General features: G+C 35.8%; 7 protein-coding genes across 8 annotated transcripts; 2 read left to right on the top strand and 5 right to left on the bottom strand.

The window, feature by feature from the left end:
• Window positions 1-58: 58 nt before the first annotated feature.
• LOC100641170 (calcium uptake protein 1, mitochondrial-like) lies at window positions 59-3,339 on the bottom strand. The gene is made up of 8 exons (XM_019996123.1): window positions 3,215-3,339; window positions 2,885-3,031; window positions 2,420-2,674; window positions 2,040-2,158; window positions 1,189-1,306; window positions 929-1,075; window positions 613-743; window positions 59-229 (listed from the first exon to the last, which is right to left on the bottom strand). The coding sequence occupies exons 1-8, from the start codon at window positions 3,273-3,275 to the stop codon at window positions 59-61; spliced, it is 1,149 nt and encodes a 382-aa protein (XP_019851682.1). The 5' UTR covers window positions 3,276-3,339.
• On the top strand, window positions 3,339-5,336 carry LOC100641043 (calcium uniporter protein, mitochondrial-like). Its single transcript, XM_003386412.3, has 7 exons — window positions 3,339-3,503; window positions 3,610-3,734; window positions 3,786-3,933; window positions 4,110-4,204; window positions 4,376-4,648; window positions 4,880-4,965; window positions 5,069-5,336. The coding sequence occupies exons 1-7, from the start codon at window positions 3,368-3,370 to the stop codon at window positions 5,184-5,186; spliced, it is 981 nt and encodes a 326-aa protein (XP_003386460.1). The 5' UTR covers window positions 3,339-3,367; the 3' UTR covers window positions 5,187-5,336.
• Window positions 5,337-5,365: 29 nt separating this feature from the next.
• On the bottom strand, window positions 5,366-7,339 carry LOC100637632 (60S ribosomal protein L7-like). The gene is made up of 6 exons (XM_003386385.3): window positions 7,248-7,339; window positions 7,039-7,150; window positions 6,765-6,931; window positions 6,111-6,248; window positions 5,788-6,013; window positions 5,366-5,577 (listed from the first exon to the last, which is right to left on the bottom strand). The coding sequence occupies exons 1-6, from the start codon at window positions 7,259-7,261 to the stop codon at window positions 5,482-5,484; spliced, it is 753 nt and encodes a 250-aa protein (XP_003386433.1). The 5' UTR covers window positions 7,262-7,339; the 3' UTR covers window positions 5,366-5,481.
• A 13-nt stretch (window positions 7,340-7,352) lies between these two features.
• On the top strand, window positions 7,353-8,990 carry LOC100637507 (F-box only protein 16-like). 2 transcript variants are annotated; one of them, XM_019996145.1, is made up of 5 exons: window positions 7,353-7,456; window positions 7,520-7,555; window positions 7,716-7,937; window positions 8,020-8,187; window positions 8,245-8,990. In XM_019996145.1, the coding sequence occupies exons 1-5, from the start codon at window positions 7,403-7,405 to the stop codon at window positions 8,941-8,943; spliced, it is 1,179 nt and encodes a 392-aa protein (XP_019851704.1). In that variant the 5' UTR covers window positions 7,353-7,402; the 3' UTR covers window positions 8,944-8,990. The 2 variants fall into 2 exon arrangements, with proteins under 2 accessions (XP_019851704.1, XP_019851705.1); XM_019996146.1 differs by having other exon boundaries at window positions 7,387-7,456; window positions 7,498-7,555.
• LOC109581757 (uncharacterized) lies at window positions 8,936-15,550 on the bottom strand. Its single transcript, XM_019996143.1, has 20 exons — window positions 15,318-15,550; window positions 14,782-15,088; window positions 13,885-14,634; window positions 12,784-13,015; window positions 12,525-12,698; window positions 12,244-12,402; window positions 11,907-11,993; window positions 11,730-11,840; window positions 11,528-11,638; window positions 11,325-11,477; window positions 11,074-11,221; window positions 10,890-10,997; window positions 10,754-10,842; window positions 10,650-10,709; window positions 10,426-10,571; window positions 10,195-10,327; window positions 10,003-10,143; window positions 9,760-9,900; window positions 9,465-9,703; window positions 8,936-9,405 (listed from the first exon to the last, which is right to left on the bottom strand). The coding sequence occupies exons 1-20, from the start codon at window positions 15,529-15,531 to the stop codon at window positions 9,084-9,086; spliced, it is 3,825 nt and encodes a 1,274-aa protein (XP_019851702.1). The 5' UTR covers window positions 15,532-15,550; the 3' UTR covers window positions 8,936-9,083.
• A 60-nt stretch (window positions 15,551-15,610) lies between these two features.
• Window positions 15,611-19,489, bottom strand: LOC100640920 (rho GTPase-activating protein 18-like). Its single transcript, XM_019996144.1, has 13 exons — window positions 19,202-19,489; window positions 19,084-19,137; window positions 18,922-19,030; window positions 18,791-18,866; window positions 18,353-18,682; window positions 18,137-18,187; window positions 17,872-18,037; window positions 17,649-17,821; window positions 17,255-17,497; window positions 16,992-17,192; window positions 16,429-16,563; window positions 16,102-16,366; window positions 15,611-15,868 (listed from the first exon to the last, which is right to left on the bottom strand). Exons 1-13 carry the CDS (start codon window positions 19,482-19,484, stop codon window positions 15,762-15,764), a joined length of 2,193 nt encoding a protein of 730 aa, XP_019851703.1. The 5' UTR covers window positions 19,485-19,489; the 3' UTR covers window positions 15,611-15,761.
• A 58-nt stretch (window positions 19,490-19,547) lies between these two features.
• Window positions 19,548-22,672, bottom strand: LOC100640795 (exostosin-like 3). Its single transcript, XM_003386410.3, has 6 exons — window positions 20,765-22,672; window positions 20,505-20,632; window positions 20,135-20,279; window positions 19,956-20,084; window positions 19,786-19,890; window positions 19,548-19,727 (listed from the first exon to the last, which is right to left on the bottom strand). Exons 1-6 carry the CDS (start codon window positions 22,640-22,642, stop codon window positions 19,623-19,625), a joined length of 2,490 nt encoding a protein of 829 aa, XP_003386458.1. The 5' UTR covers window positions 22,643-22,672; the 3' UTR covers window positions 19,548-19,622.
• Window positions 22,673-22,707: the final 35 nt, after the last annotated feature.

Here is a 22,707-nt window from a genome sequence, read left to right as displayed (position 1 = left end):
TATTATCAGAAAATGCACGCTGTATTAAATAAAATACTATTAATTGAAATGTTATTGATTAATTTAATAGTACAACTTTTCTTACCGGATTAGGTTTGGGTCCAAATTTCTTCTTAACTCTCTTGACCATTTGCTTCTTCTTTTGTTCACTGAGTGAGGCATGACGGAGGATCATGTGAGCAAAGTCTCTCTCACTAATCATCCCATCAACAAGATCATAACGGAGATACTACAGTACATGTACATACAATTGAGAAATGATTAATATTATTAATATAATATTAATGATTAATATTATTGATAAAATATTATTTGATAAAATATGAACAAACATGTACAAAAGACATGTACACATGTCTACATGTAAAGATGCAGACATGTTTCTTAATTACTCATTGTGTACATGTACATGCACATACATGGTATGATCATTAATTCCTAGAACTTGTACATGGTAAGGGTCATATCAATGTATGTATACCATATCATACAATGTCTCCATGGGATGAATACATGATATACATGAACATGTAGATGTATGATCATGTAGATCATGTACATGTACTTGTATGATAATTAATTCCTAGTACATGCACATGATCATGTTCTTACTTCCATCAGGAGTATCTCAGTGTTGAGAAGAGTATGGAATTCCTGAAACTTTTCTATTGTCAGTTTCTGGTCGAGTTTCTTACCAAAGAAATGGACTGCTAATGCTCCACCCACAGACGAAGCAACATTACCTAATATGGACAACAATCAATTAAAAAATTGAATAATGAATTAAAATTAATTGAAATTCAATTCATAGTATTCTATTACAGCTAGGTCACTTTCATCAGGTCAATCTTCAATTTTTGGGAGGATAGAGCCAACTAGTATGTGGGTTATATTTTCCTTCAGTGAAAAGACTACTTAGCATACGTACCATTGATGACATGGTCCCTGTGTCTTACTCCCATTGCTGTGGAGCTGAGGAGGACTGACTGAACTGTTTCAAACTCATCAAACTCAACTTCTCCATCGCCATTGAGATCAAACATCTTAAAGGCTAGCTCAAAGTGTTTCATTGGAGCTAAAACAAGAAAGAAAAAGAGAGGGAAGGAGAGAGAGAGAGAAGGAGGGAGATAGGGAGAAAGAGATCATATCATATGTATGCATGTATAACTATGTGTGTATGTGACTCACTGGCTAATATTGTTAATAGAAACAGGAAATCAGAGAAAGAGATAAGGCCATGTTGACCTAACTTGTTAAAGACACTGTTACTATCCTCCATACGACCTAGACCCTCTTTCTCTATTGTCTTGAATAGAGAGGAGGAGAGAAAGGAAAAACAAAATACTAAACAAAATACTAGAGAATTAGAGGCAATAATAATCTCATTTTAAAATGCTCATAACTCAAAAAATTGAAGTCAGAATCAGCTCAGACTTTCTACACAGCATAAGTACATCAACATGTATCAGAAAATGTAATAAAAATTTGGGGTGATTTCGGAGCCATTTTTCAGAAAAAACCATGGGCTATAGTACAGGGTACTTTTCAGATTTTAGGCATTCTCTTAAAATGGCCATAGCTCGAAAAATTTAAGTTGGAATCAGCTCAAACTTTCTACACAGCATAAGTACATCAATATGTATCAGAAAATGTAATAAAAATTTAGGGTGATTTCAGAGCCATTTTTTGGAAAAAACCATGGGCTATAGTACAGGGTACTTTTCAGATTTTAGGCATTTTCTTAAAATGGCCATAACTCGAAAAATTTAAGTTGGAATCAGCTCAAACTTTCTACACAGCATAAGTACATCAATATGTATCAGAAAATGTAATAAAAATTTGGGGTGATTTCGAAGCTATTTTTCGGAAAAAACCATGGGCTATAGCCTTAAGTATTTTTCAAAAATTGGCCTGTTTTTTAATCCAAAAAATATTAAAAGGAATTAGCTCAAACTTTCTACACAACATGAGTACATCAATATGTATCTACAGTACAGGATATAGAATGTTTACATTTTCTATTAGTTCTCAATACTTACCTCAATAGTTACTGTTCTGTAAAGATCCAGTCCGTATTCCTGTGGTTGCATCGTACCAGGAGTGATAGCTCTGATGAAATCCTGTGGTGTCATATATATATTACGTGAGCCATCCTCCTCTGCAAATAAAAGGATTAAAAGTAACTTTTAAATTTGGTAGAATTATGTTCAAAAATTACAAAAAAATCTAAGCCTCCAATCATTAAATGTTTACATACTATACACTGCTCAAAAATTTAAGCATGCAGAAATTTCAAATTCCTGTATTCTCATTTTATAGTAAATCATCAAAATAAAGTGCTAGCTGCCAAATATAAGTTGTATTAATTAATGTACATGTACATGTCCCTGCTCCTCTTATATGATTTGTTTGTTCTCACCTTTTATCCTAAGCGTCGCAAAATAACGAAATATTTTATCCGGAGTGCTATAAGCTCTGATCCTGTCCTCATAAGCCATCACCGATCTGTCGTGAAAACTAACACGGTCTTTCTTCTCTCCTTCCTCCTCCTCTCCTTCCTTTGATCTCTCTCCATCTTTACTCTCTTTCTCCTCTTCCTCTTTCCCTTCGTCTGCTCTAGCCTTCATCTGCTGATATAAGATATAACTGCTTCCAATTAAAGCACATAGTGACCCTAGAAACAGACAGACCAGTCAGTGATAATAACTACACTAATTCTTATGCTGTAAATGAAATCACATGTACATATTCTCTAGGACTATTTTGGAATTCTTTTTATCAAGGAAGTGCATGTAGGAATAATGTGAAAAGGCAAAGACTGCTCCAAGACCATTTTTAGACGAACTATTTTAAATTTGTATTTGTTATTCTAATTAGTGCTCACCACAAGCGACACTGTACAATCTTATTCTTGCTTTGTACTGCTGACGACTGAACGTGCTCTCGCTGGTGGAGGAGCCCTCGCTGCTGACGGTAGAATACCTCGCTATAGAGGGATGGGTGGAGACTGGACACACCCCTAACACCCTATCTAGAATAATAACACAGTTATAACGACATAATTATCTTAAAACTTAGAAATTTAAAACAATTATGATAATGTACATGTATATATACAGTTTGGTGTCCCATCATGCATTGCTAATTCATGTATTGATTGTCCCCAATACTACACAGTAACACGGAAAAGAATGAAGTTTAGCATAGTACTCACTAAAGGAGGTCTCTGTACGAGCTCCTCTCATCTGCAGTAGATACAGCAATCTCCTGCTCATCTTCAGTTTACCTTTTCACTCCTTTTTCTAATTTCTATTATGACTAAAGAGATAACGGAGATGTACGGATAATTCTCAGGAAATCCTGCAATATGGCAGCCAGCAAGAGGTTCCTTTGTTTCTTTTCTCCTCCTTTCAGAGCCAGAGGTTGTAGCCCCGGCTTAATGATGAACAGGAGCAGTTTGGGATTTCTGAAAAGGCGGTATTCTAGTGGATATGGAGACAATGGTGATTTAATTATTAATGATAATTCTATGCTCACACCCCTATACATAGATACATGTCTATAATGTCCTAATTAATACTAGTTGCTCTTTTACACTCTTCCTCATAGTTCAAGTGTTTGTGAGACATGGTTTCCCTGTTCTCTCTCTCCCTCTACCCTCACGTCGCGAAGTATGCGAATTCACAATTCGTCCTTACCTTCAAAACGTTGGTAGCCTCCTCAACGATATAAAGGTATCTATACCTGGGCACTTAGCGTTCCTTGACTGTAGTCTCATTGCTTAGGTGGAGGATGGAGGTATTGATAGAGTTGCTGTTTATTCTCGTGATGGACAGAGAGTCTCACAATCGACTAGCCTTGACCTGTTGCTCCAGGGAGACTTTGAAATTGAGATTAATGACACTCGACACAAGATTCAAGTCCCAGAAGAAGGTAAGGAAGTACAGGAGATCCTGACAGAAAAGGCTTGAAGAGTAGAATCTATAGAAAAGATATTAATTTATTTAATATCATCAATTTGTGTTAAATCTAATACATTGTGTACGTGTAGTAGACTTGGTGGACAGTTGTTACTCTCACTATCTTAAAGTGAATTTCTTTATTTTTAGTTTATAGTGTGCCAGTTGAAGGTGAAAGAGCATTATCTGACGTTAAGAACATGATCCACAAGCTGTACACATCCCTCAATGTTGACAAACACCAGGTACAGTATATGTATATCATTATACATCCTCTTCAACTAAACATAAACCTGTAAATATTGTACACATAGCTTTAATTTGACTATACAACCACTTAGCTTGCCAATACAATCCATTTATCCAGTTTGTTTATTTATTTATTTATACTTTATCTGTTTCCTTTTTGCTTCCAGCTAAGCAAGGAGAGGGAGTTACGGAAGCAGTTAGAAGAGATAAGGTCGGAACTAGCTCCACTAGAGTCCCAGTGCCAGGAGCTCATGGAAAAGAGCGCCAAACGTACGACGTACCTCAGCTGGGGGCTCCTGGCGTACATGTGTGCTCAGACTGGGTTCTTTGCTAGACTCACTTTCGTCAACTATTCTTGGGATTTGATGGAACCCATAACGTACTTTGTGACGTACACAACCAGCATACTCTGCTTTGCTTACTTTGTCATCACGAGACAGGTAAGAGAGATGAGGAGGAGGAGTATAATGAAATGTATTTATACATCAAAAAATTGGAAATTTTGAGTCAATTATGATCGTGAATATTTATGTATTCGTGGACTATATTGTGTCAATTTCTAAAAAGTACTCAAAAAAAAAGACAATTTTATGAAGCTTTGCTAAGTTTTATAAAAATTATAATATTGCATGTATGTTGATATAAAAGAGATTTCAATGTTCGTTTAATAGGACTTTGTATATCCTGATTGGTACAGTAGGGAAAAGATGAAGAGAGTTTACAGTATGGCCCAGACCAAGAAGTTTGATGTAGAAAGGTAAAGATGCATCTATTTTATACCAGTGCAACAAAAAAGCCTATTAATCCAAGCTCTGTAATTCTATTTTATTTTTAATTCTATTTTATTTTATACTCCAAAGGTTTAACCATCTGAAGGACACGATGATGAAAGTTGAAGGTGAGATTGAGCGGCTCCACGATCCACTACAACTGAACCTTCCTACTCCACCAATCAAGCCAGCTCCTTCCAACGAATAGGAAGCAACGGGAGAGAGAGCTCTATTTTTGTTACTATTTTTAGACTCAAGAGATTTTGGTAGCAATATATTAAGCATATTATTATTATTAGTAGCATCGTGTTTTATTTTTGACGGGTAGTCCATTGAATTTTAGAATTTTCAAAACCAATAATATTATCAGTAAATGAATGGCCTTTGTATCATGCAATCTCAGTGTATTGGCAGTTTTTTTAATTTTAAGAGATTTCCAAAATCATTAATAATAATAATAAATGGCACAATTAATATCATGATGGACACCAGTCAATCTTGAACTAGATCATCTTCTGGACCAACTTATTGATCAGTTCTTCTCTATTGCCGTGATCACCTCCCTCAATAAAGTGAGTTGTCTTCTTTCTCCAACCACCCTATAAGAGCAGACAAGAAACAATTAAACGACTTAGCCATTGTTAGATCCACAAATAAATTTTGGGAGACTAATCTAACTAAAAATGGAAAACCTAAGCTAAATATGTGGCACCAAAAGCAAGGAGATTTCAGGAGACCTAGACCAAATATGGAAGACACAAGTCTCCTAAACTCCTAGATTTAAAAGTAAATTGCTAAAGAACGCTTGCCTTGGGATTCGTCAGTTTAAACGGCCACAGGAAATTATTGACTTCCTTGAATTTCGGACCAACAGTGAATATCTCATGGACAATGTCTTCCATGCAAATAATGTTATCCTTTAAGAGTGCCTTCTGGATTATAGCGTTGCTAAGCAGTGGGACCCGCCTCCTTTGTGAGAGTTTCCCGTATCCACGCTTGTAAACCAAATATCGGATAGTTCTAAGACTAGGGTATCTGAGGAATAAGGAATTTAAAAGAGACGGAAAGAAATGATTGAAAGCAAAGAGAGGGTCAGTAATACATGGAAGAGAATGAAGAGTGTATGACTTACCCCCAGGCAACATAGGGTTCAACCAATCGGAGCATGTTCAGCGACGCTTTGTTTAACCTGATGAAAACGGCATTGTTGATCTGACGTAATCTCATGATCTGAAGGATCTTTCGGACTCTCGGACTTAAACCATTGATACTAAAGGAGAAAAGTAAGAACAGTGAGAGAGATCAAAGATATCATGTACAAAGATGTGCATGTACATAAAGTATAAAACAAGCAACAATCCAATACATGGTCCTTGGCCAAATTTTGTCAAAAATGGGCAGGAGAAATTTTTCCATTTTAATAATTTTTTCTGATGCATATACATGTTCTTATGTTGCGTAGAAAGTTTGAGCTGATTCCGATCAAGTTTGAATTTTTTAATGAATATTTAAACTTGCTCCAAAATCGGGTAAAAGTCCCTGTACTATAGTACAGGGTCATCGGCCAAATTTTGCCAAAAATGAAAAGGAGAGAATTTTTCATTTTTATAATCTTTTCTGATGCAAATACATGTTCTTATGTAGTGTAGAAAGTTTGAGCTGATTCCGATCAATTTTGAATTTTTTATGAATTTTTAAAGTTGCTCCAAATGCCATGTACTGTATTGTAGTGCTTGTCAGCTTATGCTTTGTGAGAAACCCTGACCAATCTCTGCTTCACTCTTACCCTTTTATTCTAACAACAATAGCAAGCTTGTGCTCTGGCGGAATGTAATAATTTTTAGCTGTCTTGGCTTCTCTCTTTAGTCTGATGGCTTCCTTTTCTCTCTGGCGATACTCAAGAACGTATTTCTCGGCTCTTTTGAAAATATCTTTACGCTGTAGCCTGCGAGCCTACCAGAAAGAGAGAAAAATATAAAAGAGAGGGAGGGATACAGGAGAGTTAATTCACATGAAGAGGTAATGTACTGACAACAGAGATGCAAATGTAAATGTCTCACTTTGCTTCTTTCCCTTCCTCTTTTAGCTGCTGCCTCTTTTATCTCTTGTAATCTTTTTCTCTTTTTCAAGAGTGTTTCTGGTACGCGGGGAAGCTTCCCTCCCTCAGCCACGCTACAGAATAAAAATAAATCCTAGCATTATTCACTTCCTTATCCAGCAAGGAGACAAGTGCTCATCACGGCTGATTAATAATGATCTTTTTGCTTACCCTGTGTCCGCCATTGCTTCTCTTTATCGACACTACACGAGGGATCGACTGTTTTCGCGCATGCGCATTTTAACCTCCCCACTACCAGTTAATTTGTATCTAGTTAAGTAACTTATTAACTGTAATTAGTTCACACCTACCTGCTCAGCAAAAAAATGACAGAGAAAAGTGCTTGGACTCCAATATGCAACAAAATCCTAAATGATAAGGTGCAGTCTAAAGAATAAAAAATAATTTAGGGAAGCTACAGAATATTAAATATTTTATTGTAGCTGTTTAAAGAAAGAATGGCACTTCTGAGCAAATGGGTAAGTGTATTTTTTACAATTTTTTGAATAGTCTGGTAAAACCAAGTCCTCAAACTACTATAAAATGCATTAGAAGTATCATAAATCTCTTATCCTGCTACATTACTGCACTATTTGCAGCATGAATCATACTTGCATGCACTCTATTTATCATTCTTAGTATTCTGCATGGACTGATGAGCAAAGATGGGAGCTAGTCCAATTTGTGCTATTGAAACTCTCAGACAAAGACCTTCACTATATTTATTCTCTTCTTGATCCACTCATTCCACGTCCACCACTTCCAGAAGTTAGGGAGGATTTTACTCGCGTATTTCCTCGTAGTATTTCACTCAAGATATTATCTTATCTTGATGCAAGATCTTTATGCAGAGCAGCACAAGTAATATTAATCATTATAAGTATTATAGATAGATTTCTTAATGCTTATAATCTAGCTGTTTTGTATCATTTTTTGCATGAAGGTTTCTTGGTACTGGCGTTATCTCTCAGAACAAAACATGCTATGGAAACCAAAGTGTCTGCGTTACAGCTGGTTTCTTCCAATCCCATCAACTCAATCGAACCCTCTAACAATATGGAAGAGACATTATGTAACATGTGTCAGTCACATGACATGGAGATTACCGCAGGTATATACATGTACTATTATTTCTTCCATGATATTAAAACTGAGTCTACCTTGACAGGTTGATCCTCTTCCTATTGCTTCTTCTCCTTCTCCCCCTCCCTCTCCTTGTACAGAAGTACCTACACCTGTCAATAAAAGTAATGCAAGTTCAAAAAAAAGAATTAGACTGAGGAAAAATTTTAGAGGCTCATCTATTATGCAGCCAATTTGGAGACATCCAAACAGGTTTCCTAAGGAATTGAGGAGCAGTGACACGTTTATGTCATCCCTTACAAAAAGGAGGCATCTTAATCTTCATCAATCAAAGGCATCTAATGTTAGTACAGTCATCAATGAACCACTAAACAAACCAAAAAGTGATTCCAATCATGGTAATTCACTGGATAATGATGAAAAGGATTCAGGAACTTGTCACAGACCTTTCGTTGACATAGATGCTCTACTCAAGCCAGAGCTTCTTGAGAAACTGAGACTTGGTGACCCAAAGGAAGAGACCATTCTAGTATCAACTATACGTCATCCTGAGAAGGAGGATAAAAGGGAATTGGCTGCAACTTTATCACGAGTACAAGCAGTCTCTCCTTTTCCTTCTCTACCTCCATACTACCAAGAGAGGAATCTACATGAAGATTACGAGAGGGAGAAGTCACTGGAGGACAACAAAATGGACATAAAAGATGAAAAAACTGAAGATGATTTTATCAGAGGCTGGAGAGATGATGACTTTAATACAGACTCTGAAAGCGATATTTACTAATACTAACAAACATTTTTTGAAAGAGATAAGTCTTATTATCATGTTAAAAATTAATGAAATAAAGACAGAAAAAAAAAACTTGTATGAAATAGAACTTTAAACAAAAAGAGACAAATAAAGACAATATTTTTAAAAATATTTCAATGTGACCATTGACAATGTTCATCATCATCTAATAACGGTTCGCGCAATGCATATCCAGTTTCCTTAGAATTATCACCTCCAACGCTAGGGGCAGTAGAACTAGTAGCAGCTGTGTTATTTTTAGTAGAAGAGGAAGATCCTGTCCCTGCTGTAAGACCAGTGCTTTGTGTTTTGGTAGCTGAGCCTGATGATGATGAAAGAGGAGGAGGAGAAGCATTCTGCAGTGACTTCTTCTCTTCTGCACTATCATCAGAAGTAGGTGAGCCTTCACTGCGATCAACAGCAGTACTAGAGCTTTTATTTACTTTTATTCTCATTCTACAAACAACAAGGATCATAATAATACATTACAAGCAATGATAGTAGTTTTATCTTACCTGATATAAAATCCTATTCTATAGATCACATATCCAATACAATACAAGTATGGTAAGAACATGAATATGTATCCAATGGTAATGGCAGGAGAGTTTGGATCAGGAGAAAGAAACGCTCCAGTTACCAGTACCAAGTCCAACAATATCAGTGCCTCAATCACGTTGATGTACTCCTTTTCAAAAGGTTTGACTATTATGTGCACTATAAGTACTACTAATGCTGCCAATGACATAATGAACTATATCAATAAGTTTTTTTTTCAATTTTTAACGTCAGTGAAAATGAATCACTTACTACTATCAGTGATGGTCTTTCTATTACAACAAAGAATGATATGAAGACGAATATGAGTCGACGTCCAACGTCCCAGCCTCCCCACAGCCTTCTATTATCCTTCAATCCGTCAGTCAGCACATCGGCAAACGGCCGGAATATCTAAAATGAGGATTGGGGTCAAATCAATTGTGGACTATAACATGAGTTCTTTGGAAAAAAACGCTTCCAAAAATCATTTTAATTTTCATTATTCTGTCTAACTTGTGGTCCTCTGTAAGTGGAGATATAACAGACTCCAAAAGGCAAGGGAGCAACAAAAAACGTGACAATGAGAAGAGAAAGAAAAAAGAAGGTCCCAAAGTATGGAGACAAGCAACTAACACTTCCATCATACTGGAATCTCTGACAAAAAACAAAAAAAATAATGGCTAATAATTATTACTAGCGACTTACAAATCCGATTGGTGTTTGGGCACAACTGAGAAACACAAAGCTGGTGTCAGCGAGATACTTGTAAATGAAATAAGATAGACAAGTGATTCCCTTAATAGCCGAATGGTGGGCAAACCGTTTAACAAAATGGGCTCTATTAACAAAAAACAAAAAATAGAATTTTTAATACATTTAAGCACTGTAGATCAGTTACTCAGTATTTTGTACACATGTACATGTACTGTGACTTACCCTAGCACAAATCCAAGGCATGCAGCTATCATAATGAGAGGTGGTATGTACCCAAAGAGAGCCACATACTCAGCTCCTAATGACTGTGATATACAGAATGGTATAGGAACACTAAACCCTAACACATTAACTACAACAGCAACTGGCTATTATGAAAAAAGGAAGGAGAGATGGGGAAAGGAAAAGAGAAATAAAGTTTTCCATTGCATTTATTATTATTTTACATCAATAGCTCCTGATCTTGTCACTGAAACACTAAATGGTCTATAGATTAATCCGATAACCTAATCAACAATAATCTTTATGACGATCACCATACGTTACTCACTTGGGCATAAAACAAAAATCCTCTTAATTCATTAGGAATAGTAACATTGATATATAAGATAGCACAACAAAATATTAACACAGCGAGGCCTACAAATGATGGATGAGGTAAAACAGATAATTATTACAGAGCTTACAGCTTAATAAGAGGAACAAGGTAAGTCCAACAGAGCAGGAAACTTCAGAGCAAATTTGAAGATCAAGACTAACACCTCTCCCTTCTTTGCACTGACCGCATAAATCACCTAACAATTAAACAACAAACAACAACAATAATAATAATAATAATAATATTATAATAATTATATTAATAATATGTACCTATTCTTCCTTCTTGACATTGTCCCGTTTCATTATCAAATTGAAATCTACAGCCTGGCAATCTCCCCTGGGCATCACAGTAAATATATCCGGGTAACACACGAGTCGTTAACAGTCTACCATTACGACCTCTACCCCATATTCCACTCTATAATAAAATAAATAAAAATAAAAATAATAACAATAATAACCATAACAATAATAATAATAATAATAATAATAATAATCATGGGTCTATATATTATACTTACTCTAAGATACACATATCTGTTTTGCTCATCACATCTTATGATATCGCTATTGCTATTGTCACAGGTGCACAGCGATGTGTTTCTGCTCCTATTGGCATGGACATATCCTGGGTGACAGTCACTTACACGAACACTTATTGAGTCATTCATGCCCTAAGAGTAATGGGGATATTATTATAGGGAAGGAAGGAGTGAGGGCTAACCAGTGTCTTTAGTAATGAAAAGTTAAGGTTTAGCAAGTTGTCTTGGAGATAGATTAAAGCTGGTACTGTGTAGATGAATGTATCGTTGTTAGCAGATAAAGCATCCAATTGCTAATAATAAAATAATAATAATAATAATAATAATAATAATAATAATAATAATAATAATAATAATAATAATAATAATAAAGAGTGGACTTACAGTATCTTGATCAGGTGAATTTAGTGACCAAACGGCTTCCCTTGAGTTATTTAGCTGATCAGTCGCAAACAGTGTGATTGATAAATACTCGCCAGGCTGGACCGTATTAAACTATTACAGTAATTATACAACATATTATTAATATATCATTAGTTTATTCATTAGCGAAGTCCTTACGTTGATACTTGAATGAAGCCTCAGAGGTGCTGTGGCTAATTCTTCGTCTTGCACAATATTACCAGATCTTAATTCTAACATGTTATTCTAGCAATTCAGAAAAAAATGATAATATTATTGAATAAAAACATTATAATTGTAGATTAATAATATGTACTACCACAATTTTTGTTAATGCAGTGAATACTGCACTGCATTTACACATACTTTAAAATTTACTCAATTCGTGCAAAAATACTTAAGTCCTGTACTACTAGCAGACCCAATTTCTAATTATTGTTACAAATTAATGTACATGCACAATGTTTTTGTGATATCAATGCTATAACTGTCTTACGTCATAGTAGAAAGGAGATTTGATTCCTTTTGGGAGTTTAAATATTGTTGAATTGTCACTGGATACATTTCCCAGCCAAGTACACCTCTGCATGTCACTAGCATATATGGCAGCACCACTGATTCTAGCTGTGTTATTGATAAACTTGATGTTGACATTCTGTAATGGTTAAGAAAGAGGGAGAGAGAAAGGGAGAGAGAGAGAGAGAGGGAGAGAAAGAGAAGTAAAGAAACAGAAAAAGATAAATAAAGTTCATGTACAAGTACATCAAATTAAATTACCTCCCATTCTTGAGGAGGTACATCAGATCCACCGTCATTATACTGTAAGAAACACAACCGATTGAAAATATCAATCACGAACCGAATTGGAGGAAACTCGACGTAAATGGCGCCGCCTGATTCACTGGCATAATTGTTAAGAAAGGTCATGTTTAAATTTGGAGTAACTTCCAACTGATGAGGTAATGGCGTGAGAAGAAAAGGGAGAGAGTGAGAGAGCAGAAAAATTAGAAAAATTCAAATTATTATTGTAACATACTAAGCATCTGTCATCCATCATGATACCTCCACCAAATATGGCATTGTTATATTCAAACCTCATATCACCATGAGCCTGCATTCTGGTATTGAGTAGCATTATCCCTCCTCCAGTGTTATTGAAGAAGACGTTAGTACCATCAAATAAGGTCGGGAATCTAAAGGCAGCCACGGCACTTGTGTCACCAGTACTGCCTGAGCCATTCACAATAGAGGTGTTGTTTTCAAAACGACTACAAAATAATGAACATTATTATTATTATTATTATTATTATTATTATTATTATTATTATTACTATACTATTGGTTTCCCACAATGCATGTTAATAAAAGCTAAAAGTATGCTTAGCTTAGGAGCAACTTTTAAAAATCATAAAAAATCCAAACTTGATCGGAATCAGCTCAAACTTTCTACACAACATAAGAACATGTATATGTATCAGATAAAATTATAAAAATGAAGAATTCTCTCCTAGTCATTTTTGGTGAAATTTAGCTGATGACCCTGTACTATAGTACAGGGATTTTGGCCCGATTTTAGAGCAACTTAAAAAATTCGTAAAAAAATCCAAACTTGATCGGAACCAGCTCAAACTTGCTACACAACATAAGAACATGTATGTGTATCAAAAAATGTAATAAAAGTTGAGAATTCTCTCCTAGTCATTTTTGGTGAAATTTGGCCGATGACCCTGTACTATAGTACAGGGACTTTGGCCTGATTTTGGAGCAACTTTAAAAATTCATAAAAAATCCAAACTTGATCGGAACCAGCTCAAACTTGCTACACAACATAAGAACATGTATATGTATCAAAAAATGTAATAAAAGTTGAGAATTCTCTCCTAGTCATTTTTGGTGAAATTTAGCTGATGACCCTGCACTATAGTACAGGGATTTTGGTCCGATTTTGGAGTAACTTTAAAAATTCGTAAATAATCCAAACTTGATTGGAATCAGCTCAAACTTTCTACGCTACATAAAAACATGTATATGTATCAGAAAACATTATAAAAATGAAAAATTCTCTCCTAGCTATTTTTGGTGAAGTTGGTCAAAGTCCCTAGTGTACACAGACTTTGTTATTATTACTACTACTAACCAATTATTAAAATGAACAAGAAAACCAACTTGATCAACATGGACCAACGAAAACAAACCGACAGCAGTCCCTTCATTATAGGCCGAGTTATTATTAAAAACACTATCAGTGAAATGAATGGAATCAGGCCTCTCTATAGTGTTGAGATTACTATCATAAAGTGCCATACTGACCCCTCCCCCTGCACTCCCATGGTTCCTTTCAAATATACAATGGCTGATCCTAATCTTGTTACCGAATGTGAAATTAAAAGAGTTTAAACTGATTGCGCCTCCAGCTGCTTCAATTATAGAATTACCAATAAAACTACTATTAAGTATGTTAATGCTCGTATTCTCAGTTTTATCTGAATAAGATACATACACAGCACCTCCATCAACTTGAGCGCTATTATTAATAAAGAAGCTGTTCTCAATGACAAAAGATCCACCTGTAGTCCCGGATAGTCTTATCAGCATTCCGCCTCCATGGCCATTCTGTTTCAATAGTACAGGCCTCGTGTCGTTAGGGAGATTAGAACTGGCTCTGTTGCTAATGAAACTACAGTTACTGATAATGACACTGATTCTGTGAGCTCCAGCAATATAAGTAAGACCACCACTCGTCTGAATGATGTTATACAAGTCGTCTATGCTGGTTTCATTGTTGTTGGATATGGGGGTGGCATTATTCATGTTCCCAATAAACGAAGTGTTGATTAGCGTTAGGCTATCAACAAACCGGAGCTGGAGTGAGGAGCCTGTGTTACCCCTATGAGAATACATATAAGGAGCTATTATTTAATTATTTAAATTGGATAATAATCATAATGACATTCCAATGTCTCTCTCACATTTCCTCTCTCTCTCTCTCTCTCTCTCTCTCTCTCTCTCTCTCTCTCTCTCTCTCTCTCCTTACCTAAATATGCAGTTTTGAAACAGGATATTAGTTGAGTTATAAATGAAAACGTTAGACGGTACAGGGCCACACCTCTCAAACACAACGCCATTAAAAGTTAACCCGGAAACCCCACAAGCAAATATATTATCGAAATTCCTAAACTGATAATTAGGAAAGCTGACACACTCTATGCTAGCTGATCCGTCTCCTTCAAAAGTGACATCACCGTACGTTACTAGTCTCAACTGTTCTGTCAATGAATGTACATCAGAACTCAGTGATATTACAATATCACTGAACAGGATTGGGGCTTCTGAGCAATTATCTAATAATAATTATTAAAATAATAATTATAATTGTAATAGCATCAAGTGTACATGATACATATACTTAGTATTATGATTCATTCTTGTTGATGATTATTATTTTATTCATTATTATTATTTTCGATTTCAAAAATAACTTTAAAATACAGCAACTACAATAATGAATAATTATTAATATAGTTATTATTTTTATTAAAAGTATTATTTACTCTGCACGTACTATATTACCTGTACTATAATACTCGTTAGTATAATTCCCAGTGAGGGCGTAATTAATGGTCTCGCAAGGGACGCCATCATCAGTTGCTTCACCTCCTCCTCTACGAATAATATCAGGAACAGACAAACAAGACTCATCGTCTCCAAGCACTGGATCAACTCTCACTCTAACTTCAGAGTGAGCGAGAGGAGCAACCAGTAAATATAACAAGAGAAAGATCATGATTGTACTCTCTCAGGGCTTAATTTTGAAGTAGGCGTGATCAAAACTTTTAACAGCCACGCCCTTTTAATGATAAAAATTTAATTTTACTGATAAAAATTTAATAAGAAGAATTTAAAAATGAAAGGAAAATAAATACACAGAGTGACTGATGCTGTGCATTAATAAAACAATTTATAATAATAATTATTAAAAAATAACACACACACACACATAAAGTACAATCTCTCTCATTCAGTGCTAGAAGGACAATTCTTTGGTTTGATGACCCAAACAGCTGCTGGATTAACCTCAAAAAGCGCCAACATATTTGTATCAGGATGCAGCCTCCTCTCACCTACACAACACATTAGTAATGAGTTATTATACATACTTATTATTAGATTTTCAAATATTATTATTCATATAAAAGAACAGTTTAGAAATATGCTTACACTAAGATGTAGAAAGATGTGATTTTAGAAATGGTAAAGGAAAGTTAGGATATCGATAATATTATTATTATTAAAATGAATGTTATCGTTATCAATTCATCATTACTATAGCACATCATTCTATATATGCACTTACCAATATTACCCCCAACCTCATATAGAAACTGCTCGGTTACGTCTTCATCAAATTCAATGTCAGTTCCGTTAGGTGACTGCTGTATCTGTGTATAATCACTAGTGCTGGTGATACTGACCCTCCTAATGACGTCAAAATCAATCTGTGATTTCTTCCATAGTTTAGCAATGACAGTACTAGCTGTTGGGTTCTCTTGTATATTGACGACTTTACTTATTGACTTGAAATAAGGTGTTTTCACCTTTATTGTATTATTACTTGAAGACTACAAATTATTATCATTATTATTATTATTATTTATTTATTTATTTATTCAATCTATGTTACCTCGGGTTTCTTTGCTGGTGGTGTGGTTTCAGATTGACTCATCTTCTGGAGTGCTTGTTTAACATTCCTCTTATTAAGCTTCTTGAGCTCTGATTCGTAAAGGAATCTGACTTGCGAGAGCATTCCACTTGGAACCTGTTCAGTACAAGTACAAATGAATTAAGATACACTTGACAATAACATCATGCTTAACTACATGGGCATGTACATGTGCATGCTTAACTACATGGGCAGGTACATACATGCATACCTCTCCCTTTAAACGAATGTACAGTCAAACCTGCCTACATTGTGGACATTCTAAAATAAGGACACTTCTATAATGAGGACAGGTAGTATCAGTCCCAATACAATAGTAATGTGTATTAATGAACCTCTAAAATAAGGACAGGTTCATAATCAGGAGGGTATTATTGGGGCTCAAGGTGTCCGAAAAAGACAGGTTTGACTGTACCTCTCTCCCTCCCACTCCTTTCCTTTGGATACAGTACAAGTGTTGACATACACAACAAGACACACTCCTCTCCCTCTCCCTTTACATATGTACATGTACACAAACTCACGGTCCATAGAACACGATGATATCGAATCATTAGTAATACAACGTGAGTTGTTTTAGCAGCTAGTGTGACATCATTATAGGATAATTTTGACGATGATAGCTTGTAAAATAAGTTAGGGGCTAGGACCATCGATATGTTTTTAATATCCATCTTATTATGCTCTGTCTCTTTGGATATCTTTTCACAGAATTGAAGTAAACACTGCAACGAAGCCATATGATGATTTGTTTATGTAACAGTTAAATGTAAACAAAAACACTTACCTTTAGTACCCTCTGATGTAGCGATGGCAAAATCAATATCAGTAGATTCAGTGTTCTGACTTGTTCCTTTAGATCATTAATGTCAGCAATGCTAGCGAATGATGGTAGCAGTTCGTAGGTCAGTAATGGAATTGGTAGCTCTCGTATGAACTGTTTTAATAACGATGCCACAACAACTGTTTTACAACCATCAAATGTAAAGCTACCACTTGAAAAGTTAGCCTCAATTTCGTCCTGTATCTCCTACAGATAAGTGAGAGAGAGTACAATTAGTAGGAGAAAGAGAGGGGGAGTGAGAGAGAATGAAAGAGGGAGAGAGAGAGAGAGAGAAAGAGAGAGAGAGAGAGAGAGAGAGAGAGAGAGAGAGAGAGAGAGAGAGGTGACAAGATTGTACTTTAATTTTCTGTTTTGATCCAGGAACTCTTAATATCCCTTCATCGTGTAGTCCATTATTTTCTAAAAACTGTATCATTTCTTTGAAGATGATCGGGACCTCAGCTTTGGGACATCTCTGCTGGTCCAACTGCCACAGTACAGACAGACTGGACCCAAACTGCTTCTCTTCAACTATCAAACAAGAGCAATAATAAATTTAAGATACATAAAGTACAGCTAACTGTTGCCTTTTTGTCTTGGTGCTCTAAGTGTTTTAAATGGTATGCTGTTCTCCTCAAAGGTAATGGTTAGCTCAATATGGGCTAAACATCTAATTTTCTCCATATCACCGTCTGATAGATCCTCAACTGTTGTTATGCCGAGTGAGTCAGGATCCAGTGATATGCTCTAGCAATGATAATATTAATAATAATAATAATGAATATTAATAATAATAATGAATATTAATAATACATTCGTTTATTTCTTTATTTGTTATTTCTTTACCGGTAAACTTTCGGACTTTGATAACTGAGAATAGCTCGATAAGCAAAATGACTACAAGGGAAAGAGAAGGAGGAGAGAGAGAGGGAGGATAGCAATAATTTTAAAATAATTATTCTTACTATTTAATAATTTTAAAATAATTATTCTTACTATTTAATATAATTTTAAAATAATTATTCTTACCAGTTAATAATTTAAAAATAATTATATTCTTACTAGTTTAATGTCAGCCTGTATCGGTGTGGTACCAGAGTCCGGAGAGGGTGATGAGTTCTTAGATAAAGGAAGGTCACTAGGAGGGGGTTTAGCCATGGGAGAGTCAGGGTCGTTCAAATCAGTAGTGGGCGGGGTTGTGGGACATGTGTCATCAGTGGTGGGTGGAGTAGGTGGGTATGAAATATCGGTAATAGAGGAGTGTGTGTTAGTAGAGGGGGGTGGGGCTTCGTCAAGTAATAATTCGCTAGGTATTGATTGAAGAGAAGGTGTGGATTTACGAGATTGTACTGAGCGTAATTCAACAGAACTATCTGAGCTATCGGCAACATGCTATAATAATAATAATAATAAATAATAATAATAATAATAATAATAATAATGATGATGATGATGATGATAATAATATTGATAATGATGATGATAATAATAACAGTTTACTTGTTTCGATTCCATAAACAAATGCCTCACATCACTGTGACCAGAACCTCTTCTCTTTTCAAGACCGCGTCTCGACCTAAAGAAACCCCACTAATATAATCCACGAGGCCACACCCATTATTGCGCAATACCTGATAGTCGTACGAAGTGTGTGCATTCTCTGTCGAATGGCCACCGCGTGAGCCTTCGGTAACCCGGTGATATCAATGTGGGACGATGGACACTCGTCACCCTGCGTGTCTGTACACATTAATAAATAAATAAATACACAACACATTCACCATTAAACTCACTCTCCATTAAAGCGACGAAATTTTCAAAACCAGCTTTCTTGAGCCAGTTGGCATCTATATATTGCGGATTTAAAATATCATCACAACCATAATAATGCTAGATGCTTCTTTCTCTAACCTTCTTCTTGTTCGTTATTGTCAGAGTCCTCGTCTTCTCCTCCAGCGTTTTGTGCGTGGTTGGTCTCTGAAGAGTTAGAAATGGCACTATCTTCCTTTTGTCGTATCTCTTCCATTTCTGAGAGAAAACAGTCTAATTCTTCCGGTTTGTTTGCATAACGCGTAAGTATAACATGACCTAGTCTCGGCCTGTGAGCCATTAGTAGAGAGAGAGAGAGAGAGGAAAGAGAGAAGGTGACTAAAGAGAAACGATCCCACCCAACCAGCAGGAGGGTAAACAACATTAATGTTATGATATGGGCGTGGTTATTATACTAAGCCACGCCCACTAACAATTAATTACTGTATTCAATTACAATCAACAACATTCATTGAGCAATGATAAGAAATAAGACTAACTATGCACAGTGATTATTTCTGAATTAAACATATTGATAACATTTTTCTAAATGAGAAGGCAGTCTTGTCTTGAATAGAACAGAGTCCAATCTGTACTGAGTGTATAACAGAGGCATATATCCATAAATCTATACCAACACAATGACAAAGATATAATAATGAAATTAATTATTATATGATTACAACCTTAACGAGACTGTTGATACAGGAGTGTCTCTCGTTAAAATGGGCTTCGTTTTGAGACAAAGCTTCCGGACAGTTGGGACAACGAAAAGTCCATCTTGATGTAACCTACACAACATTCAATCAAAAAATGATTGATATTTGTTTAATTTGAAAATAATTGCTTCGCATACCTTGAGTGGAGGCTTCCGTGTAACGTGAGCAATTAAGAAATTCATAGCTATGTCTTCACAGTTCATCTTACTATCAACCATATCTCTTACAGCCACTGGCTGCCATAACGAATACAAATACGAATAATACTAAAAAAGTAATTATTATGTCCATCGTTATTATCATTATCATTTTTTACTTTGTGAAAAAAGGCGGCTCCGGTAAGCACCATTGATAGCTCACAGGTGTAGTTTGAATTATAAAGCCAGGAATTGTGCTTTATGTCGTAGGAATGGAATCTGCCAGGAAATCCAACTAGTCTATCACGAGATTCTCTCCACACCCTGTCAACATTCAATAATGAAATCAATATTATCATCATTAGTGTCAATATGTCAGTATATCAGAAAGTTTTAAATTTCGTGAATTGGCTATTCTAGAAATTCATGTTTTAGCTTATGTGCTAGAAAAAACTTATTTCTATTGCAGAAAACCAGTAAAAATTAGCCAAAGTGAACATCAGTATGATTAATATATAACATAATCATCATTATAATGCTAATACTGACCTAAAAGCAAACTGTATTTCATCATGTCTGAGGTAGACATCGTCATCGATGGAGAGGATGGCTTCCGTCTTTATTCCATTAAATGGCAAGAAGCGATTGTTTAAACTGTTCACTTCACACCATATTACCTTAGGGCGATAATATAAGAACAACAACAATGGTAGCAATAATAATAATACTGCAGACTTAATGATAATAATAATAATAATATTGACACACGAAAACAATAACAATGATAGCAATAATAAAAAACAACTTACCTCTACAGGGACAGACAGGGTTGGCCATTCAATGGTGTAAGGAGAAGTGTCAGGATCGTTCCATACAACAATGACTTTTGCTAAATGATCAAGTCCATTCAATCTCTCAATAGACTCCTTAACAACTTCTTCCCTTCTATAGGTGAGCATTACTACTGTGAAGTATTCCCCTGGGACATCCCCTAGCAAATAGTTTTGAAAATATGGTCCAGTAATGCCAGCTGCTTGAACAATATGAGGAGGGAGTTTTTTTAATTCGTTGGGTGACATGGTTGGATAATGGCTACCAGAAACAGGAGAAGGGCTGTAAGCAGGCGAATGCGGATACATGTAAAATGGTCCAGGGGGCCGGTTCCAGAACTCATACGTATAGACTGACATGCTTCCGTTAAACTGAGGTGAATCAAAGTGGTTTATTTGAATGCCGTAAGTTTTAATCCTCTTTGGTTGGTAGTCAGTGACCAGAGGTGGCAGATGGTTCATTCTATAGCGCATTATTGATATCACTGTCTTTATTATCTGAACGGAAGAGCTAAAATATGTATCGTAAAAGAATTTACCAATCCTTCTCATCTCTAGTAGCCGATCGTGAGTTATCCTGTGTAGTATATAATATATTTCATGAACTTCAGTAACAGGTATTGTAACACAGGCACTGTTCCAATCCAATATTGATCCGAATGGTAGATCCATTTTGCCTATGATTACTGGTATAGAGCCATAAGCTAACGACTCAGATAATCTTATATAATCCACAATGCTATTATTAGCAGATACGATTAACGAATAAGTCGATTTCATTAATAATAACGATCTTGATTTATCATCACCACATAAACCCCAACCACCCGATATCCTTGTGATATTCAATGTACTGCAATTGGTTTTAATGTATACGTCACCTTTTGTCCCACCAGTCAATTTCTGTAGCCATAAAGAAAAGTCCCTGTCGTACTTTGTGACTGGCTTGCCTTCAAAATAGAAATAGTACTGCCTGTAAGCTGGTACAAGGCTCCAAAGTTGATCATTAGCAGCTACTAATGATGGAATGATAATGTCATGACCATACCTCCAATGGGTAGACGGGACGGACTGGGCAGTTAGGACTTCTCGCCTTATTGACAAAGAAGATTGGGAAGGAGATGAATATGGCAGAGTCAGTATAATATGTACATGATCATCTTTGTTGTATTCTTCATCAGTGTTGGCGCCAGTGTCTATTGAAACAAGGAGACACGCTTCCTCTTTCCTGTGAGTTAGACTATCAATGTCCTTCAGGTATTCAACAGCTTCTTTATTGGCTTTTTGATTATTTTGATATAAAAATACTTTGAATGGCTTCATCAGCGAACATGGAGTAAAAAGGTGACTGGATTTAGAAAGAGAGCGTGGTTTGTCGTTAACTGGATAAAAAGGTGCACGAGGTAAGATAACAATTGGTGGAGCTGTAATGATAGTCTGAGGAGTATACGCTTTAGTAGCTGAGTACAACTCGTGTGAAACTTTAGATAATTCATGCTGAGTGATTTGTAGCTCTTTTCGGGCAGCAGCAATGTTGTCTTGTAATTTAAATAAGATTAGTTTGTGATTTTCAGTGTCCTGTACAATTTTTACACGCTGTGCCTCTAATTCTCTTAGCTCGTTCCTAACTGAGTGTTTAATACGAGTCAGCTCGTTTATGTCCTGTTTTAGAACTCTCTCATCTTCATTACTTAGGTCAAGAGCTTTTCTTGCTGTAGGAGGTAGAGATGAAATGATGGTAGGTAGTTCAGTAGCGGGGTCATTTGATAAAGTGTCCAATAATAGATAGGGTATTAGTGTAGTAGAGACAAGTAAACAGAACAAGATGAAGAGAAGAACTCTGTAATTTCTCTTCATTTTTATTCTCCATGAAAGAGGTGTGGCTGTGTGGTTAGACACGCCTTTCTATTAACAAACTATTC

Source organism: Amphimedon queenslandica, unplaced genomic scaffold, assembly GCF_000090795.2.
Source record: "Amphimedon queenslandica unplaced genomic scaffold, v1.1 AMPQUscaffold_13421, whole genome shotgun sequence".
NCBI lineage: Eukaryota > Metazoa > Porifera > Demospongiae > Haplosclerida > Niphatidae > Amphimedon > Amphimedon queenslandica.
Note: the sequence above shows the minus strand (reverse complement) of the source record. Positions and strands in the feature narration are given on the sequence as shown.

Excerpts from the sequence above, each read along its gene's own strand:
- LOC100641170 (XM_019996123.1), bottom strand. The coding sequence starts at position 3,275 with ATGAGCAGGAGATTGCTGTATCTACTGCAGATGAGAGGAGCTCGTACA. Across the intron at positions 3,032-3,214 it reads TCGTACAGAGACCTCCTTTA|ATAGGGTGTTAGGGGTGTGT; the intron begins GTGAGTACTATG and ends TTATTATTCTAG. Across the intron at positions 2,675-2,884 it reads ATTGTACAGTGTCGCTTGTG|GGTCACTATGTGCTTTAATT; the intron begins GTGAGCACTAAT and ends GTCTGTTTCTAG.
- LOC100641043 (XM_003386412.3), top strand. The coding sequence starts at position 3,368 with ATGGCAGCCAGCAAGAGGTTCCTTTGTTTCTTTTCTCCTCCTTTCAGA. Across the intron at positions 3,504-3,609 it reads TAGTGGATATGGAGACAATG|TTCAAGTGTTTGTGAGACAT; the intron begins GTGATTTAATTA and ends TCTTCCTCATAG. Across the intron at positions 4,205-4,375 it reads TCAATGTTGACAAACACCAG|CTAAGCAAGGAGAGGGAGTT; the intron begins GTACAGTATATG and ends TTTTGCTTCCAG.
- LOC100637632 (XM_003386385.3), bottom strand. Across the intron at positions 6,249-6,764 it reads ATTGTTGTTAGAATAAAAGG|TATCAATGGTTTAAGTCCGA; the intron begins GTAAGAGTGAAG and ends TTTCTCCTTTAG. Across the intron at positions 6,014-6,110 it reads GAACCCTATGTTGCCTGGGG|ATACCCTAGTCTTAGAACTA; the intron begins GTAAGTCATACA and ends CTTATTCCTCAG.
- LOC100637507 (XM_019996145.1), top strand. The coding sequence starts at position 7,403 with ATGACAGAGAAAAGTGCTTGGACTCCAATATGCAACAAAATCCTAAAT. Across the intron at positions 7,457-7,519 it reads ACAAAATCCTAAATGATAAG|CTGTTTAAAGAAAGAATGGC; the intron begins GTGCAGTCTAAA and ends ATTTTATTGTAG. Across the intron at positions 8,188-8,244 it reads TGACATGGAGATTACCGCAG|GTTGATCCTCTTCCTATTGC; the intron begins GTATATACATGT and ends CTACCTTGACAG.
- LOC109581757 (XM_019996143.1), bottom strand. The coding sequence starts at position 15,531 with ATGATCTTTCTCTTGTTATATTTACTGGTTGCTCCTCTCGCTCACTCT. Across the intron at positions 10,710-10,753 it reads GATTTTTGTTTTATGCCCAA|GTTATCGGATTAATCTATAG; the intron begins GTGAGTAACGTA and ends ATTGTTGATTAG. Across the intron at positions 10,328-10,425 it reads TGCCTTGGATTTGTGCTAGG|AGCCCATTTTGTTAAACGGT; the intron begins GTAAGTCACAGT and ends TTTTGTTAATAG.
- LOC100640920 (XM_019996144.1), bottom strand. The coding sequence starts at position 19,484 with ATGTTGTTTACCCTCCTGCTGGTTGGGTGGGATCGTTTCTCTTTAGTC. Across the intron at positions 18,188-18,352 it reads TACAGGCTGACATTAAACTA|TCATTTTGCTTATCGAGCTA; the intron begins GTAAGAATATAA and ends TTTCCCTTGTAG. Across the intron at positions 17,193-17,254 it reads TACATCAGAGGGTACTAAAG|TGTTTACTTCAATTCTGTGA; the intron begins GTAAGTGTTTTT and ends GCTTCGTTGCAG.
- LOC100640795 (XM_003386410.3), bottom strand. The coding sequence starts at position 22,642 with ATGAAGAGAAATTACAGAGTTCTTCTCTTCATCTTGTTCTGTTTACTT. Across the intron at positions 20,633-20,764 it reads CCCTGTCTGTCCCTGTAGAG|GTAATATGGTGTGAAGTGAA; the intron begins GTAAGTTGTTTT and ends TATCGCCCTAAG. Across the intron at positions 19,728-19,785 it reads GTATCAACAGTCTCGTTAAG|ATTTATGGATATATGCCTCT; the intron begins GTTGTAATCATA and ends GTGTTGGTATAG.